This window comes from Puma concolor, chromosome C1, assembly GCF_028749965.1.
Source record: "Puma concolor isolate L17-30 chromosome C1, mPumCon1.1.hap2, whole genome shotgun sequence".
In the NCBI taxonomy this organism is placed as follows: domain Eukaryota; kingdom Metazoa; phylum Chordata; class Mammalia; order Carnivora; family Felidae; genus Puma; species Puma concolor.
The window spans coordinates 163,898,507-163,918,797 of NC_141674.1; the positions used below are offsets into that span (position 1 = coordinate 163,898,507).

Below are 20,291 nucleotides of genomic sequence, written 5' to 3' on the forward strand. Positions count from 1 at the left end.
CCCAATAAGTTTGAAGCATTTGGAAATCCTTAGCACCAATGTGATGTGCAATAAATAAATAAACAGATTTGTAAAATAACTTTTAATGTAAGTAGAGCAAAACACAGTAACAAGCTAGAAAGAGACATTCCCAAGAACAGAATTGTCCATAAACTCCTCTTACCTGCTCTTTTCCATAAAAGAAGGCCGAGTCAATGCTATCCCCATTATGTTTTCCAGTTATCAGAAGAACACCAACAAGGAGAGCAGGGATTCTGTAATGAGGGTTTGAGAGAGAAAAAGAGGATGAATAGGAACTGTATATATGGAAACATGTAAGCAAACAGAAAACTATCAACTTACCCCCAGCCAGATATTATGATGATTCCAACAGGAATTTGTACACTCTCTCTCTTTTTTAAAAGAAACAAAGAAACTGCCAGAAGGCCTATGAACAAGAAATAGAGATTGAAAGGCAGACAATTACTCTTGATGTTGACTGGACTTCATAGAACTTTAACCAAACTTATTTCAATGGTAGTCTGTGGGTTTTGCCCTACAATTTACTCTTTCTAAAGAAATGCTGTCCCCAATATTTTGAAGCGAGATTTCCTCAAAATCATTCATGTTTTCCCTCCTGTGTCATTTTTTTTGCTCAAATCTTCTTGTTTTATACATGAGGATTTTTTCAAAAGCCCAAATCATTTTATTCTTTTGACTGATATGTTTGGAATCTAAGTATATTTGTTTAAAAAAATGTAAGTGGATACAGAACAAGTCTAAAAATAAAAACACCCCCACTCTGCTGGTGGTAAGAAAGTATAGGCAATTCTCATACAGGTTTAATTTTTGGAAAATGACCCAAGTCTAAATGACAGATCTTAATACAAATATAATATGAACTTAATACAAAAACAAATGTTTTAAAACTCTTGAGCATACATTATACCATAAATCCAATTATTTATACAAGTAAAATTTAATCAATCCTACATGGTTATACAATCTTAGAACTTGGGAGTTGGAAGGGACCACTTTTAAATTAACACCTTCGTTTTATAGCTATGGAAGCAAAGGTTTGCCCAAGCCACATAGCCAGCAGAGGGCAGGGCAGGACTACAAACCCAGCCTTCTGATCCAAGGTTAAGTCCAACTCTATCAGTTTCTAAAACTCAGATCCATGGACCCCTAGGGCTCTTAAGACATATCCTGCAGGGTCTAGAAATTTTTACGGGACAGTTTAAATCTATCTGATATATTTTCATCGATAATCATCGAGATGCCCATCTAATAACCAAAGTATAGTCTCATGATTTTAGAGCTTACATTTGGTTTTACATTAAGTTTGAGCCAAATGAAGGCCAAATGATATCACAATGCATGGTCCAAGGGAAGGTTCTGTGGTAGTTTGAAGAGAGAAAAGCAGTGAGATGAACCAGGTCATAAATCCAAACACGAAAGTAAAGGCAAGCCACACTAAAAAAAACCAAAAAAACCAAAAAAACAAAACCCTCACCAGAGAAATGAGTTCCATTTTTACATTCCAAGCTGTGATTCAGACTAGCAAAACAACATCCTTTGTCATGTCAATGAATGTTGCTAATTAGACTCACAGAGTTTGTAACTGGGACTCTCATCTGTGAATTTGCTTTGGTTTTAAAGTTGTATATTAGCTGTATATAAGGAATCCAGACTCTGATCCAAGATGGTACAGATTAAGTAACACTATGCTACAATAATACAAATCAACACCGAGGTTCTTGAGAATTGTTTTCCTTTACAGGGAACCCACACCTTACTCAAGTTCAAGAGCTACTTTAATACCACTGCTCCTTCCTAAGTACATTTGGACACTCTATAGTTCTAGGTTTTCAAAGTGCCAAGGAACAAGGTACACAATAGTGTGCCAGCTGTGTTACGGTCATGAGGGTACTCTTTAAAGTTCTAAAGGTCATCATTCCTGCCTTATGAAACAATGGATATACCAATAGGCCCAGGCTAGCCCTGGATCTCTCTTGAGTTTCTGGCAGAAGCTTTGAGAGTTCCTGCCAGAATCAGTTAATCTCTTGAGGCCTTTTTTAACTCATTTGAAAAACAAAGGACTTCAACTAAACTAGGGTTTCCAAACTGTAGAGACTATAGGCGGTACGAAGGTGAAATTTTTTGACTAGTTTTGGGTTGTTGTTTTTTTTTAATTTTTCAACGTTTATTTATATTTGAGAGAGAGAGAGAGAGACAGAGAGAATATGAATGGGACAGGGGCAGAGAGAGAGAGACAGAGAGGCAGACACAGAATCTGAAGCAGGCTCCAGGCTCTGAGCTGTCTGAGTGGGGCTCAAACTCATGAACCATGAGATCATGACCTGAGCCGAAGTCAGACGTGCAACCCAAGCCACCTAGGCACTCCATATTTATTTTAACAGGTACTTGAAAAACTAGCACACAAAACGTGGGATTTTATTTTATTTTCATTTTTTTTAATGTTTATTTATTTTTGAGAGAGAGAGACAGAGTGCAAGCAGGGAAGGGGCAGAGAGAGAGAGAGACAGAGAGAGACAGAGAGAATCCCAAGCAGGCTCCAAGCTGTCAGCACAGAGCCCAATGTGGGGCTTGAACTCACGAACTGTGAGATCATGACCTGAGCCAAAGTTGGATGTTTAACCAACTAAGCCACCCAGGTGCCCAAAACGTGGGATTTTATTTTATTTTCATTTTTTTTAATGTTTATTTATTTTTGAGAGAGAGAGACAGAGTGCAAGCAGGGAAGGGGCAGAGAGAGAGAGAGACAGAGAGAGACAGAGAGAATCCCAAGCAGGCTCCAAGCTGTCAGCACAGAGCCCAATGTGGGGCTTGAACTCACGAACTGTGAGATCATGACCTGAGCCAAAGTTGGATGTTTAACCAACTAAGCCACCCAGGTGCCCAAAACCTGGGATTTTATTTTATTTTCATTTTTTTTTAATGTTTATTTATTTTTGAGAGAGAGACAGAGTGCGAACAGGGAAGGGGCAGAGAGAGAGAGAGAGAGAGAGAGAGAGAGAGAGAGAGAATCCCAAGCAGGTTCTGAGCTGTCAGCACAGAGCCCAATGTGGGGCTTGAACTCACAAACTGCAAGATCATGACCTGAGCCAAAGTCGGATGCTTAACTGACTAAGCCACCCAGGCGGCCAAAACCTGGGATTTTAATATAAGGCTCAATTTATTAAAGTAAAAAAAGGGAGTAAATTTTTAGGGAAAAATAAAAAAAGGACAAGTGGTATACAGATATGGCAAAAATTGTGAAGATGGGGGCACCTGGGTGGCTTAGTCGGTTAAGGGTCTGACTCTTGACTTTGGCTCAGGTCATGATCTCGTGGTTTGTCAGTTCAAGTCCCACATCAGGCTGTGTGCCAACAGTGCAGAGCCTGCTTGAAATTCTGTCTTCCTCTCTCTCTGCCCCTCCCCTGCTTGCTCTCTCTCTCTCTCAAAATAAATAAACGTAAAAAAAATTGCAAAGACAGTATGCACATGAATGAAATTGGAAATGTTGAACAGATGATTTACAATGACACTTTAGATTTAAAATTCTGTTATAGCATAATAATAACAAGGGTAAGGGGCACCTTCACTGGGATCCAGGAATTCAGAACAAGGTCTCTGGATAGATTTTGGCATGCATCCTTCAAGGACACTTGGGGGATTTTTGATATATTGATCTATTTGCTGTTCTATTCATATGATAAGTTTACCATTAATAAACCTAAGTATTCGAGATCAAGTTGGTTCATCTGTATTTGTAAATAGAAATCTTTAGGCTCTTTTACTTGACATCTCATGAAAACTCTTAGGCTATGCAAGATGTGCACCAGCTGGATCCCAAGACCTGACCTTACTGCTCACATGCTTGTACTTACCCACGTTTGTCCCACATTTTTCCTTAAACTCTTCTTTCCAACTTACCTCTTAACTCGGGCAAAGGATCCTACAGGCCTAACATCCCATGATGCAAACCGAAACTACCACTCAAGCAATAATGACTGCTCGAGGAAGAGCTCTGGTGACCCAGACCCCCACCCAGACCACTCTGAGTGAACCCCCTGACTCTCACCTGCGCAGATGGACCATGGAGTGACCTCTGGGATGATCAACATTTACCTTTACCTCATCATAACATTAAAATCTCCACCCAGGGAGGAGCACAGCCTCATTTACATAACATACAATGTACGTATAGCCATGTCTCCTGAAGGTGTGACCATGTGCCTGCCTCTACATACCATGACAAGGCTTCCCTATCTAAATATGCATCCTAACCCTAAATAAAAGGAAGCCACTCACCCCTGCAGGGAGTCACAGCTTTGAAAGTTATGATCTCCTTATTTGTTGCAAATAAAGTTTCCTTTGTGCGACGACTCACCAGGTGTAGTTTCTATCTGTGACTCACCAAGGAGCGAACTCACCTTGGTTTAGGTACAGATATATTGCCTTTAGAAAGCGCACACCTTCTCCTGTTAGCACTGAATTTTTCATTCTATAATTTCTCCTCACATTGTTGCTTCACTTCAAAAGGCTGTTGACTTGGAAGGGCCCTACTTGTGATCTTAAAGGCATGAAATCAAAGGCCTGTCCCTTGAAGCCACTTCCTGACACCTGCCTCCTAACAGTGACCATAACCAGTGCTTCCATTCTACCATTTTCCTCTTATGTGCCATTTTATGGGTTCACATCTTTGGTATGAATACAATACAGTCAGACAGAACGTTTCACAAACATACCGGAATGTGTGCATCCAAATAAATATTATATACTTCAAAATGACAATATGCTAAAACAGTTGAATCCCTTTTTTGGAGCTAGTTGAAATGAGAAACAGTCTTTCTTACCGGGTACTCTTGTATTTCCATATCCTTTTATTCCTTACCTTTTCTTGTTCTCATATAACCACTTTTCCTTCTGTTTAATAGTATAGTTCCAGTTGTTGACTGCCTAATATGTAGTAGGCATAAATACCCATATCTCATTCAGTTCTCAAAGTAACTCTGCAAGGTGTGATAACCCAGTCTCACAGATGAGGAAACTGAGGTTGTAAAAGTTAAGTCACTCGCTGAAGGCAGAGCCAGAATTTTTCACTCAGTTCTGTTGGACCCTATTGGTGATCTCAGGGACATACCTCACATGCCTCATACTTGTCTGCCATTCCCTCCCTCCTTTCTTCACTTGCCTCCACTACCTGATCTCTTGGTGTGTCCAAAGGCGAGCTGTGCTGACTGGGGCAGAGAGCCAAAGATCCTGAGGAAAAAGACCACGTGACCGGAAACCCCCTGAATCCGGTCAGGAATACAGTACACCAGGAAACAGCACAGCATTGCTGACGGCCTGTGCTAGTGACAGTAGTGGCCGAGAGAATGCCTTAATCCTATCCTACTAGACTTCAAAAAGGTCAGCTCTCAGCTGAGAGCTTCTAATGACAAAAGACTTAAACTTCCATTTATGATCCAACTCACCTGTCCACAGGTAGGTGCTATAGAGGGAGCTGTACAATAGAACAAACACCAGAATTTGTCCAACAAAATTTTTTTCTTTCACAAAATTCCATATCATCATTCCAGCACAGACAATAGACTGAAGAAAAAATTATGAACAAAGTCAGTCATATTCATATGAGTCACATAAATGTTTTTATTCACAGCAAATATAATTATTCACTTTAAAGGACTGCTGAATAATTATGCTAGCTATACTAAAGCTTCAAGTTTTATGATAAAACCCCTTTTTACACAGTCTTTAACAATGTACATAATTGAAACAGACAACATTCTAAATACTAACCTTATAATTATTAATGGGTTACATAAAAAATGCTAAACTTTTTTCCATTATAATTTGAGATATGCAACGATTTGACTAGAAGAATAAGATTGTGAGAGAATTCAACCTTTAGTGATTCAATTATTTCTATTAAAAATGTGAGAGAATTCAATCTTTAATGATTCAGTTATTTCTATTAAAAAATGCAAAATTATCACTGCCCACCATTATCAGCCTTTATATACAGTTCAAGACCTACTGTGGTATATAATAAATTAGGCATGAATTAATTGTAATCAAGTTGTAACTGACTGCATTCAGTAAAAAATACTTTTGACTTTATAACTGGAAAAACCCAGCGAAATAATTTTCTCCTCTACAGTAGAATAATCAATGAAAAAAGCATAATTCCAAATATCTATATGTTTACTAACCTGAGCGATGAGTAAATTAGTGGTAAGCATATGAGGGAGCTGTTTATATTTCTTACTCAAAAGAAGAATAGCCAGAGACCAGATCTTAAAGAGAAAAGGTTCAAAAGTTACTTAGGTTTTTAAAACCTTAATAACTCCTTATCAAATAACTCATTGATTAGCTCTTTTTTTTTTAATTTTTTTTTAACGTTTATTTATTTCTTTGAGACAGAGAGAGACAGAGCATGAACAGGGGAGGGTCAGAGAGAGGGAGACACAGAATCTGAAACAGGCTCCAGGCTCTGAGCTGTCAGCACAGAGCCCGACGCGGGGCTCGAACTCACGGACCGCGAGATCATGACCTGAGCCGAAGTCTGCCGCTTAACCGACTGAGCGCCCCGATTAGCTCTTTTTTTGAGAGAGAGAGAGACTGCACACTGGTGTGCATAAGCAGGCGAGGGGCAGAGGGAGGAGGGGAGAGAGGATCTTAAGCAGGCTCCGCACCCAGTGCAGAGCCCCATGCGGGGCTCAAGCTCACCACCATGAGATCATGACCTGAGCGGAAATCAAGAGTCGGACGCTTAACTGACTGAGCCACCCAGATACCCCTTATTAGCTTCTTTAAAGGATTCTGTTTATCTTGGTTCAAAGGAAATTCCAGTATTTTACTTACTTTAATCTGCCTAGTTCCCCCCCAAAATATTAAGGTAAATTACTATATCCATGCTATATAAATAGCATGGAGATGTAACAACATAGATGGACCTAGAAGGTATTATGCTAAGTGAAATAAGTCAGACAGAGAAACATAAATAGTAAATGATTTCACTTCCATATGGAATCCCCAAAACAAACCAAATGAACAAACAAAACAGAAACAGACTCATAGATACAGGAAACTGTTGGCCACCAGAAGAGGGAGGAGTTGAGTGGTAGGTGAAACAGGTCAGGAGGACTGAAAAGTACAAATTTCCAGTTATGAAATAAATATGTCCTGGGGACTTAATGTACAGCCTAGAAAACATAGTCAATAACATTGCAATAACTTTGAATAGTGACAAATGGTAACCAGTTTTATCATGGCGATCATTTCATAATGTATAAAAATATCAAATCACTATGATGTACTCCTGAAACTCATAATTATATATCATTTATACTTTGAAAAAAAAATGAGGAGATCCTATCACAAATTAACTGTTCAAAAATGACAGGGTCTTTAAGAACTAATGCCTTGACCAGGGTCATGTCCTAACTTTGCCTACTTTTGGTGGCTGGGGTAGCACACAGGTTCACCAACTATTCAGGAAAAGATCTTTAGCGGGAGATGCAGTTATAATGCATTATTCTAAGTTTTCCTCTTTTAAATGCCACCATACTGGCTCATAAAGTAACTAAATTCCAGGTAGTCTTATTTGGAACAACACACATTGCCCACCTTAAGATGAACTGTCTTGCATCCCTTATATTTAAAAGAATTGGGTTTCTATTCTCCCTCTAAAGTGGCCAGCTAAGGATGCTGGTAAATTTCCTTCTTTCTTCTGCCCTCATTTCAATCAACATTTATATCATCTCTCTCCCCAATCCTCTTACCAAAGGGCACAGATTTTAACAATATGTAACAGAAGTGAAATTTCCTAAAAATTACATTAATCACACATTTATTTGTTGTCAGTATACATGTTCATCCCTATCTCCTTTCCCTTAACAGTAAAAGTTGTCTTCCCCCCGCCCCCCCATCCAGAATACCGCTTGAATTCCATAGGCAACGTGAGCTACAGGATACTCTAGCCGTCAAATGTTTAAGTATTTAATTTGAACTAGATTCATCCAGAAAGCTTCATTAACATTAAATAGATGGACAGATGATCCCTTCCAACCATGATTCTACAACAGCTATTATTTGTATAGTGATTCGCCATTTGCAGAGGCTTTTCACATATATTGTCTCATGTAATCCTTAAAACAATCCATGGAAATGGGTAAAATTAGTATCTCTAGCTCACAGCTGAGAAAACTGAAGTTTGGAGACACACAGCTAGTTTGTGACAGGGCCACAGTCCAAATCCAGGTCTGACTAAATCTCATGCCTTGTCTGCTGTATGACTAACTCTCAAAACAAAAGACACAACTCGCAAGGTTGATATGTACATTTTATGCGTAAACTTTAGCTTTCTCTATTGCCTAAGAGATTTTTTTAAATACATTTTAAATCCCTAACCTCCTGTTACCAAGCTATTCTCAAACTCATTCTGTGTTTTCATTCATTTTTACACTGAGACATACTTACCAAGGAGACAAGGCTGATAATACTTATATCAAAACTAACATTCTGGATGGCATATGCCAATGGCTTAGGGTCCATAGTGGGAAAGGTTAGTAACCAGGCAGAAACGTACATGATTGGTGCAGACACAAATGTGCTTATGACCATCCCTGAGGTTATCTGCAAAAAATGAAATCAAATTGAGGGTCATGCTGTCGATAAACAATTACTCTAAACTTTAAATAGCCACACCACACGAAGACATTCTAAAATAAAAGAGTCAGTAAAAAGACATCACAAATTCCAGCATATTCTCTAATGCTGCATTCCCCATTTCTGAGAGTCCTTAAAAGAAAACACAGTTAAGTTCCTTTGGCTCTTCCAATCCATGCTCAATTAATATTTGTACATAACCAATACTAGACATCCCACGCTGATGGTAATCTTCTAGGTTCTAGAAAGTAAACCATATTAATGATCTAATTAAACTGATGACCAATTTCCTTCCACACTATTTCATAAAATATAGCGCAATAAAATCGGAAAAAAAAAATTACCATGCAGATTAAATAATGGAACTAACCTTTGTTAAGTAATTTAGTTCCTTTGTTATATTTCAAAAACATTTAGTCTAATACAGTAAGTAACATGTACAATATGCTTAGACAAGGTTAATAATTTGGTATTAATTAATTTTAGCTATTTACTGCAATTCATTATGTGGTGTTTTGCATCTGCTGGTTGAATTATCAGTGAATGAAACATTTTTTTTTTTTTACCCAAAATTTCAAAAGTTACCATTCTGTAGATAATCTCTAGGCTTCAGTATAAGTACAACAATGAAATATTTGAAATCTAAAAAGACTAATGAAAAAAGCAACGGCTGAGAAAAGACCCTGCATTAAATAACTATTATTACAGGATGTTACACGATGCCTCCTTATTTACAATGAAGTAGCTTACACATATCAAATTCTCATAAAAGAATGCTGATTTCTGTGTTTTAAAAATTCATTTTTTTCCTAACTGGACAGTCAAACTTAGAGAACAGTGTATACATACAATCTCGACTTCCATGTTGAACTGTGTTGCAAAGATAGCCACGCCTGGTGCTACAGGAAAGACGCCATACAAAAATGCGTAATTTGATAAACTTGTATGGTTCACTACACTGTCGCCCTTGTCCAGGAGTTCCACCATTTCTCTACACAGAAGTGGCAGCACCAGCCTGAAAAAAACAAGAAATGTGTCATTCACTTGACATCAAAGCATGCTGGTCCCCAAGGGGGAGATTGTTCTAGTGAACTTGGCATTAGGTTATTCTTCTTCTCCTGCCCAGAAGGAGTATCTATTTGCATGCATATATTCTCTGCATGCCTACTTGTGAACATTTTGAAAGAATCAAGAATTCAACTTGGAGCCATTTAAGTGTAATAATGTTCTCTTTTATTTTCGTTTATTTATTCATTTTGAAGGAGAGAGAGAGAGCACATGGGGGAGAGGGGCAGAGAGAAAGGGAGAGAGAAAATCCCAAGCAGGCTCCACACTGTTAGCACAGAGCCCTGATGTGGGGCTTGAAATCACTGGCCATAAGATCAACACCTGAGCATAAGTCGGACACAACCAACTGAGCCACACAGGTGCTCTATTTTTAATTTTTTTAGAGAGAGAGATTGTACAAGGTATGGAGGGGGCAGAGGGCCAGAGAAAGTCTTTTTTCATAAGTTTTAAAATTTATTTTTGAGAGAGAGAGAACACGTGTGCACGGGGGAGGGGGCAGGGGAGCAGAGAGAGGAAGAGAGTGCAGAGCCCTACTCGGGGCTCAAACCCGAGAACTATGAGATCATGACCTAACCTGAAATCAAGAGTCAGATACCCAACTGACTGAGCCACCCAGGTGCCCTGCCCTGAGAATCTTAAATAGGCTCCATGCTGTCAGCACAGCCACTGATGTGGGGCTCCATCAACCTCACCACCAATTGTGAGATCATAATCCGGGCTGAAATCAAGAGTTGGATGTTTAGGGCGCCTGGGTGGCTGAGCTGGTTAAGTGTCCTACTCTTGATTTTGGCTCTGGTCACGATCTCGTGGTTCACTGGATGGAGCCCTGAGTTGAGCTCTGCGCAGACAGCACCGAGTTCCCTTGGAATTCTTTCTCTCTCTCTCTTTCTGCCCCTCCCCTGCTTGCTCAAACATACTCTCTCTCTCAAAATAAATGAATAAACATTAAAAAAAAAAAAAAAGAGTTGGACACTTAATCAACTGATGTTGATTAGGCATCAACCCGGATGCCCCTAAGTGTAACAACATTCTAAAAATACTTTCTGGGCACCTGGGTGGCTCGGTCAGTTAAGCATCTGACTGCTGCCCAGGTCACAATCTTGGGGTTCATGGGTTGGAGCTCCATGTCGGGCTCTGTGCTGACAGCTAAGAGCCTGGAGCCTGTTGCGGATTCTGTGTCTCCCTCTCTCTCTCTACCCCTCCCCAGCTCATGCTCTGTCTGTCTCTCTCTCAAAAACAAAATAAAAACATTAAAATTTTTTAATAAAAAAATAAAAATACTTTCAACATCAGAGATTAGGAGGAGAAAACTCAGTTTTTGTTCTACAAATAATTTTCTTACAAAAAATGTGTGAAAGTTGTAGTTGTAGCTGCTGTTTCTTGTTTTCTTTACTAACAAACTGAAATGTTAAAAGAAAAAAGGATCGATAACCCGAGTAAACTTTTTTCAAGAAAATTACTAAACTTCTTTTTGGAAAAAAACCCTGATCTTAATTATGATTTGGGGTTTAAACGTATTCAGGTATTGATAACATTGCTGTTCAATTAGATTCTGAAAGCCAACAGAAAAATAAGTATCTTACAATTACTTCTGCATCACTGTAGAGACCAAAGGGTTTGGCAAAGGGAACTGAAACAATGAAGCAGAGCAGAGAAGTGGCGAAATCCAGACTTGGTGAAGAGTCAGTGATTAAACAAATCCTTCAGGATTCCATAGAAAGACCATATAAGTAAGGGAAGCTGAGCTGATGAAGCTCTTAAAAAGAACAAGGCCAGGGGTGCCTGGGTGGCTCAGTCGGTTAAGTGGCCGACTTCGGCTCAGGTCATGATCTCGCTGTCCGTGAGTTCGAGCGCTGCGTCAGGCTCTGTGCTGACAGCTCAGAGCCTGGAGCCTGTTTCAGATTCTGTGTCTCCCTCTCTCTGACCCTCCCCCGTTCATGCTCTGTCTCTCTCTGTCTCAAAAATAAATAAACATTAAAAAAGAAAAAAAAAAAAAAGGCCAGGCAGGTGATAACATTGTCCTAGTAGCACCTAGAGATATGCTCTATATAGAATAAAGAACTGCTCTTACATGTATTTTGTAATTAGAAAAAATAGATAAAGATATCTAATAGGGATCAAAGACCAAGAAAAAAAATTTTTTTTAAGGAAAAAGATTTTGGGGACACCCGGGTGGCTCAGTTGGTTAAGCGTCTGACTCTGGATTTCAGCTCAGCCCATGATCTCACGGTCTGTGGGTTCAAGTCCCATGTTGGGCTCCACACTGACCATGTGGAGGCTGCTTGGGATTCTCTCTCTCTCTCTCTCTCTCTCTCTCTCTCTCTCTCAAAATAAATAAATAAACTTAAAAAAAAAAAGACTTTTTAAATGAGAATATTTAAATTCTACTTATAAGTTGAAGTTGACAATCATTAGAACCATATTTATTACTGTGGCAATACTAATTAATTCTTTATTTCCAAGAAGAATACCACACCATAAATAATTTTCAAAAGTTATATTCATTTTTATTATTTTGAAAATATAGATGCTATTTCATATTGCACTGCTCTTGTGAATTTAACTGTCTATACAAGAGCTGATTTCAATAGTTAAGTATGCCCCAAGTGCCTTGGGGTAGTGTCACAGTAAAATTATGTCACCCGCACCATGAAATATAACTCCATGGCCAATGAGCTAAGTAAGCTGAAAAACTGTTGACTAAGAAACTGATAAAAGAAACTTTACTTGATAGGCTAGGATCAGAGGATTGGTAATAATCATTTGTATTGACTTACCTATATTTAGAAAGTTCAACCATCCACAGAATTATATTTTCCCCAAATTCATGAAAAAAAAGCTTATATTCAAAATTATTGTTTTCCTCATGAGTAATAGGGTTTTAAAAGATTTAGAAAACTTAGAAATCTTTTAAAATTTCCTTTAAAAATATGATCAACTGGGACATTAGTAGATATTAAGTAAATTTATATAAAAGTTAAAGAGAAACCAATAGTCTTCATTTTCTTTTTTTTTTTTTTAATTTTTTTTTTTCAACGTTTATTTATTTTTGGGACAGAGAGAGACAGAGCATGAACGGGGGAGGGGCAGAGAGAGAGGGAGACACAGGATCGGAAACAGGCTCCAGGCTCTGAGCCATCAGCCCAGAGCCTGACGCGGGGCTCGAACTCACGGACCGCGAGATCGTGACCTGGCTGAAGTCGGACGCTTAACCGACTGCGCCACCCAGGCGCCCCAATAGTCTTCATTTTCTGTCAGGAAAATGGGAAGAATAATCTACACAGAATAAGGAAATAACTTTCCACAATATACCAACATCACATTTTCCTTCAAATCACAACTACTCAGGAGGCATTATTACTCTCAGATTATTTAAAGGAGAAAATAGTCATAGACACATCTAATGAATTGACTAAATAAGGCTTTCACAGAGGACAGTCCCCAAGTTAAGTAAGTGAAACTTACAGTTTAGCTGTGATGAGAAGAATCAGTACAATAAATGCTGACTTCTTCAGTTTCTTTATTTTTCCCACCATTGTAAGACCAAGATAAAATAGAGCTGATCCAGAGAAAGAGTTTGCAAGTCCATCAAGAAAATTTTCCATATATACGGGCACCTTTTGATCAAGAATAAAATTGAAGGCAATGCCAATGAAAACCATAAATACTATTGGGTTCTGTAAAACACGCAGAAGTCCAAGTCCTACAATTTTCACTTTGTTTTGAGAAGCATTTTGAGTGTCTTTCCACTTCTGGATTTCACAGAAGATAAACCCTATAGGGTTTAACATCATAAGAGATATTGGTGCCACCAAGTAAATGTACTGGAGATATTCTGGGTATGTAGTTTGATATAAGGCTTCAACTGCAAAACACGAATTAAAATTGTTTCAAAAATGATTACCACAGAAATGCATGAATATATTATTCATATAATGTTTTCCATGATTAATTATAACATTTTAAATTAATCTAAATAGTGCACAATGACCTCATTAGCCTACTTTGGAAAAGTAAATTTTAATAATAAAGCTGAAAAGAAAAACACATTATATTAAATGATATTTAGCTTATAAAACGATCATCAACTTTAAAAAATTATCATTAGTGAGACCTACTAATTTTTATTATGTACAGGCTAAGAGTAGTCTCGATAAAAGGACAGAATTGTAGAATTATTAAAAGAAAACATCTAGTAAGAAATTAAACATTTTTTTTTTAAATTTCTTTTTTTCAACGTTTATTTATTTTTGGGACAGAGAGAGACAGAGCATGAACGGGCGAGGGGCAGAGAGAGAGGGAGACACAGAATCAGAAACAGGCTCCAGGCTCTGAGCCATCAGCCCAGAGCCCGACGCGGGGCTCGAACTCACGGACCGTGAGATCGTGACCTGGTTGAAGTCGGACGCTTAACCGACTGCGCCACCCAGGCGCCCCAAGAAATTAAACATTTAAGTAATAAGAGCAACAAGGTATTTTGGTTCCCTTGAGAGAGTTTCACTGGAGTGGGGAACTGAAGCCAGACTACAGAGGGTGGAGGAGAGGGGAGGAGACAGTGAACAAAAATATGAGCAATGAAAGGATAGAGTCCAAGCTATGGTGGAAAAGAAGTAAAGATGGGAAATGGCTCTCAGATAAAAAGCTGAGGAATCAGGGACTGGAGGTCCCTACGAAGTCCTAGAATGACAAGTAGTTGGAAGGTTAGGAGTTCAGAGTAAGTCAGATAGTGAGCTACTGAACTTAGTATTTCCCAGAAGACGGTCCCAGATGTGGTGTGGGAATTGATGGCTGAAAGGGTGTAAACATCACTGGAGACAATGAAGTCAGGGAACTGAATGGGCAGAGAACTTAATGGGTAGTTCACACAGATGCTAAAGTCAAAGAAGATAATGGCAAAACTTGGGGGTGGAGAGGATGACAATGAGCCAGATATTAAAGTCTTCACTAAATGAGGAGGAGTGATCAGAATGAGGTCGGCAGATGACAGCAATGAGGATGAACGGTTGAGGCAGGCAGCATGAACCCCAAAGAAGCAGTTCTTGCAAAAGAGCAGAGTAATGGCCTGTCAGAGGTACAAGGAGGCTATGAGAATGCCAGCTCTGCCTCCTATTGCTCATATAGGATGCAGGTGAAGAGAAAATAAGTGGTCTCCATTTGAGAGGAATAAGAAGGAATGAATGAATGCCTTTAGGAAAACCCAGTGTAGATGTTGAAGAATTAGGAATGAAAAGGTGATCTAAGGAATGTTTGGGAGGAGAATACAGTTGAGTACACAGTAGAACACATTTAATTAACACAAATTCAACTATGCTCTCTTAGGAAAACAAAAGCTTCATTTTCTCCGCATTGAGCATGTTCCCAAATGCAAACTAATCACTTCACTTGTTCATTGATGAACAACAATGCTAGAGAAAAAAATCTGGCTGTTTCAGACTTACGAGAAATGGTACAATATATACAAAGTATGTGTGCTGTATTCTGCGGGTGACTTAACAGATTTTCAAGAGTTTGACTGCATGACTTTAGAACCTAACCAGTGCATAAAATGAGTCTCCTTGTAAGGGGGTGGGTGGGTTGGATCAGACTTCAAGTAGTTTGTTGGTGGACATGAGGGATAGTGGTCCGGTTTGGGGCTGATCGGACCAACACAGAGCCTTAGAATAAGCAACCTGGTCTCCAGGCACATATTTGGCAATGAGTTCTGAAATTCAACCTACCACATATAAAGGTTGATTCATAAATGATTTGAGGTTGAGAAAGAAAGATTAAAAAAAAAAAAAACGAACAGCCACAATCACTCGCAAAGACAGAGGCAATCATGTGCAAAAATGTGAAAGATTAGATTTCTCAATTTACATTAAGATAAAGTTTCACAGGTAGGAAACTATATTTGTTTACTTACTCAGGATACATAAGTTCAGTTAATGTCATGCACCTTTCCTGTTAAAGTTACATAACTAGATTGTATAACCTTTAGAAGCCTACCTGGTTCTCATGAGCTAAAACCTACTTTTTTGTAGGATTCCATTCCTTTTTTTTTTTTTTTTTTTTTTTTTTTTTAGCTAAGCACTTACAGAGGTCTATAATACCTCTGAAATGAAGCAGTGGCTAAACAAAACATTTGATTACATAAAACATCACAAATTCTGCCCACTAATTTCCAAATTAGATACATGAGCTCTATCTGTATCTCTTAGTGGTGTTCTTTCACATTTCATAAGGTTTTATCTTTTAAGTAAAAAAAAAAAAAAAAAAAAAGGCAGCACTCTTGATAACTATTTCTAGACAGCTACACTTCTACTTAGAAATTGCATCTCTAGGAGAAAGGCTTCCATACCTGCTCACCACTCAATTATTAAAACAGAGAGCATATTTTGGAAAGCCTTGTATTTTCAATCTGCGTACAAGAGTTTTCCCAAGTGGCCACTAAAATGCACAAAGTGTTTCCTTTGACAACTTTTATCACACAAATCCCCTTAAGTAAAGGCCTTTTTCCAGAAATTTACCATTGCCAGCATGCTAGCACTTAATCACCATAGGAAAATGGATTTTAGATTGTTTTACAAACTCAGTGCAGGGGCACGTGGGTGGCTCCTTCCGGTTAAGTGTCTGACTCCTGATTTCGGCTCAGGTCATGATCTCATGGTTCTTGAGTTCAAGCCCTACATTGGGCTCTGCAGTGGCAGTACAGAGTCTGCTTGGGATTCTCTCTCTCCTCTCTCTGCCCCTCCCCTGCGCACGGTCTCTTGCTCTCTCCCTCTCTCTCAAAATGAATAAAAGAACATTAACAAAAATAAAAACTAAGAGCTCAATACAAATTTGAGCAGCAGCCTATCATTATCTATGGCTAAGCAATGACCACGTACTTTCTTCTTTTGCAGGATCTTTTGTATTTTCTCCTCTTGAACCACTAGTCAAAAATCTCAGAATTGGATTAATGTGTTTATCAACTTATATTCTTTTTTGTTTTTTCTTGACCACTCCCTTGATCCATTTTATTCACTGCCGACAGTATCTTCTAAATCTTACCTTTCAAAACTTAGGATTTTCCCACAGTGCTCACCTTCCACAGGAATCGCTCTAAAGCCTTTCTATTGGCATTCATAGTCCAGTCTCCACAAGGGGTCCCTTCTTCATGCAGCTCATCGCTCACTATTCTTTTGTGCAAAGCCTCCACCGGCGATTAATATCACAGTTTCCCCGGACAAACACCAGGTTCATAATTACAAGTTCTACACGCTGATCATCATTCCCCAACTTGTTGAAGTCTCTCTTTCCTTACCTAAATCCTACCTATAGTTTAAGGCCTGTCTCAGGTACCAATGCTTCCTCCAGGTCTTCAGTCTATATCCTGGGTCTCCTCTCTGGATGGCTCTGGCACCTTGTTTCATAGAAGTTGTTTCTCACCACATTCTAAGTTCCCTGAAGGCACATTGTCATAACCCCCAGTCCCCAGCATCGTGCTGAACAAATCCAAAAAATATTTGCTGAATGGAATTAACATATCAATGAATGTCAAAGTTTTCAAAGTAAAAATGTATTCTGTAGGGGTGCCTGGGTGGCTCAGTCAGTTGAGCATCCAACTCTTGATTTCAGCTCAGGTCATGGTCTCATGGTTCGTGAGATTGAGCTCCGCGTCGGGCTCTGCGCTGACAGCTTGGAGCCTGCTTGGGATTCTCTCTCCCTTGCTCTCTGCCCCCCCACCACTTGTGCTCTCTCTCTTAAAATATTTTTTTTAAAAATGCATTTTGTAACACACAGCAATTTATATCTAATTGTTATCTCTTAAACCTGTTTCTTTTTGTACACAGGTTTTTTTTTTCTTTTTTCTTATTCCAAGTATTTACAAAGCAGATTACTATTATTTTAAACCAGTTGAACAGGTATATGAAGGCAAAAAAAGGTACAATCTAGTGGGAGAGAGCGAAAAATTGGGAATGAATAAATAATTGCTAAATTACTAGAAGAATAAGGTTCAACATGGAAATGTCAGTCCAATTCTGCCATTCATTTGCATAATTAAAGTTATATATTTATCTATGAACTGGCAGTGTTTTGTTACCAATTGAAAGATGGTTTTTTTTTTGAAAGATGGTTTTTCAAATCTGAAAAACATATATGAAAGTAGTGACCTATACTAACAAATTCGATTTCTAATAATTATATCACTTATTAAGTTCTAATTAATTAATACTTACAAATAAGGCTCTTGGGCAGGAGGAGAGAATCCCACTATGAGGAACTAAGACAAAATTAGCCACCCACTGTGGCTCCTATTTTGATTCCTGCCAGGTTTCAATCCCTAGCAAATAACACTAAGACCCAGACAAGATCATTCTATTATTTAATGGCATATAGTTAAATGCTTCATTTCCTTTCTGTTTACAGCTCAAGCACTAGAGCATAATTATGATTAGTTGGGGTACTTACACTATCAGCATTGTTTAGAAGAATAAATTATAGGACTTAACTATGCCTTATTAGTATCTTGTAATGACAGAGGTAGGGAACCTGATTTGCTGAAATCAACATTTCTTCTTGGTAGATTCTTGGTTTCTTCTGAGACTCATATTTCTTAAAGTACCTTTGAAAAGAATTGTTCTAAAAACGGCAAGCTTCTCTTTTAGTCTGTTAAATGTACTGTAGCATTCTGTCATTTGAATATAGATAAATCATTTTAATGTAATTTCATAGACTGTTATAATTGTCATAATATACAGAAAAAGGAAACATGACTGCCCTTAATTTTCTTTCATTAACTTATCCACCTTCTCCTGAATCACCTGTAAATTGGGCTGATATTGTGCAACAAAAGCAGTCTTTAAAAGGACATTTTTTAAAACCTATGATGCTTATCTGTTAACAAGAGAGTGGCAATACCTTGGGGGACACCACATAACAAACAGAAAGAAAGGGTCTTCTCTGTAGAGACACAGTCTTCTCTGTTTATCCTAAAAAAGTCCAGAAGGCAGATGGGCATGAAGCAGTAATAAATAAGCCCATTGGAGCACATACACAGCCCTACAGTTCTGTATCATACCTTCCAATCTGCAGATACGTGAGAAAGCACTTTTGTTTATACTATTGGTTTCTGGAAAGGTACTGTCTACAACCCAATGTTACAAGAGATCTTATATTATGTGTAATTTGAAAACAAAAAATGAGAACTCAAAATTTAGAAGGATAATCATCAGTAAAATTGGACTAGCACACTGCTAGGAACATGATTATTACCAGATTCAATGATCTAGTGTAGGACATAAGGAAAACAGTGATGAAAATAGCAGACTACATTTTTGATTTGGAGATTCTGTCTTAAAATGAAAATGGAGAACCGTCTTGCACTGTTGGTGGGAATGCAAACTGGTGCAGCTGCTCGGGAAAACAGTGTGGAGGTTCCTCAAAAAATTAAAAATAGATCTACCCTACGACCCAGCAATAGCACTACTAAGAATTTACCCAAGGGATACAGGAGTGCTGATTCATAGGGGTACACGTACTCCAATGTTTACAGCAGAGCTTTCAACAATAGCCAAATTATGGAAAGAGCCTAAATGTCCACCAACTGACGAATGGATAAAGATGTGGTTTATATATATAATGGAATACTACTTGGCAAGGAGAAAGAATGAAATCCTGCCATTTGTAGCAATGTGGATAGAATTGGAGGGTATTGTGCTAAGTGAAATAAGTCAGAGAAAGATATCATGTTTTCACTCATATGTGGATCTTGAGAAACTTAACAGAAGACCATGGGGGAAGGGAAGGGGAAAAATAGTTACAAACAGAGAGGGAGGAAGGAAACCATAAATACAGAGAACAAACTGAGGATTGACTGGGGGCGGGGCGGGGAGGAGACGGGAAAATGGGTGATGGGCACTTGTTGGAATGAGCCCCCCAAACCAAGAGCACATTGTATACACTGTATGTTAGTTAACTTGACAATAAGTTATATTTTTAAAAAACGGATAAGCTCATCTAATAGGTCTTTTTCCACTGCTATTCATTTTATAGAACACTTTTAGATATATGACTATATCCACAATACTCAGGTCCTCACATTATAATACATGGTCAAATGTATCTTTGATTCTCTCTGACATTAATGGGTTACACAGGCTAGTTAGGTCTTCTGAAGATTACACGGGCATGTTATATAACTGTGTGGCATAAGAGAATGCCCCAGGATTTAGAATCAAGAGGCCTAGGTTTGGATCTCAGTCACCTGTTAGCTGTGTGACCTGGGATAAGACAATCAAATCCCTGTAAGCCTGTCTCTTTATTTGAAAATGAGGATTACAAATATCTGCCCTACCTCAGATGAGATAAATATATGAGAAAATAGTCTATAAACTATAAAGTTACAAACGTTAGTTCTGTTTAGTTATGGACTTACTAATCTATGAGAGCATGAAACTATATACTTCTAGATTATAGCTAAATTAAGATAATGTAATATTTGTTAAATACTTAACACTATGACACCAAGCCACTTGTAAGGTCCTTATACCATAAATACCTTGACAAATTTACATTATTAATGCTCCTGAAGAGATTGACAAACA

General features: G+C 38.3%; 1 protein-coding gene across 2 annotated transcripts in view; it reads right to left on the reverse strand.

Moving 5' to 3' along the window:
- The window catches only part of GPR155 (G protein-coupled receptor 155), a 49,836-nt gene that overhangs the window by 21,854 nt on the left and 7,691 nt on the right, over positions 1-20,291 (reverse strand). For both annotated transcript variants that reach the window (XM_025935386.2, XM_086718929.1), the window contains exons 3-9: positions 13,192-13,591; positions 9,508-9,673; positions 8,470-8,625; positions 6,201-6,284; positions 5,463-5,580; positions 343-427; positions 164-254 (exon numbers count right to left, since the gene is read on the reverse strand). In XM_025935386.2, coding sequence (XP_025791171.1) covers positions 164-254; positions 343-427; positions 5,463-5,580; positions 6,201-6,284; positions 8,470-8,625; positions 9,508-9,673; positions 13,192-13,591 — 1,100 coding nt within the window. The remainder of the gene's footprint in view (positions 1-163; positions 255-342; positions 428-5,462; positions 5,581-6,200; positions 6,285-8,469; positions 8,626-9,507; positions 9,674-13,191; positions 13,592-20,291) is intronic.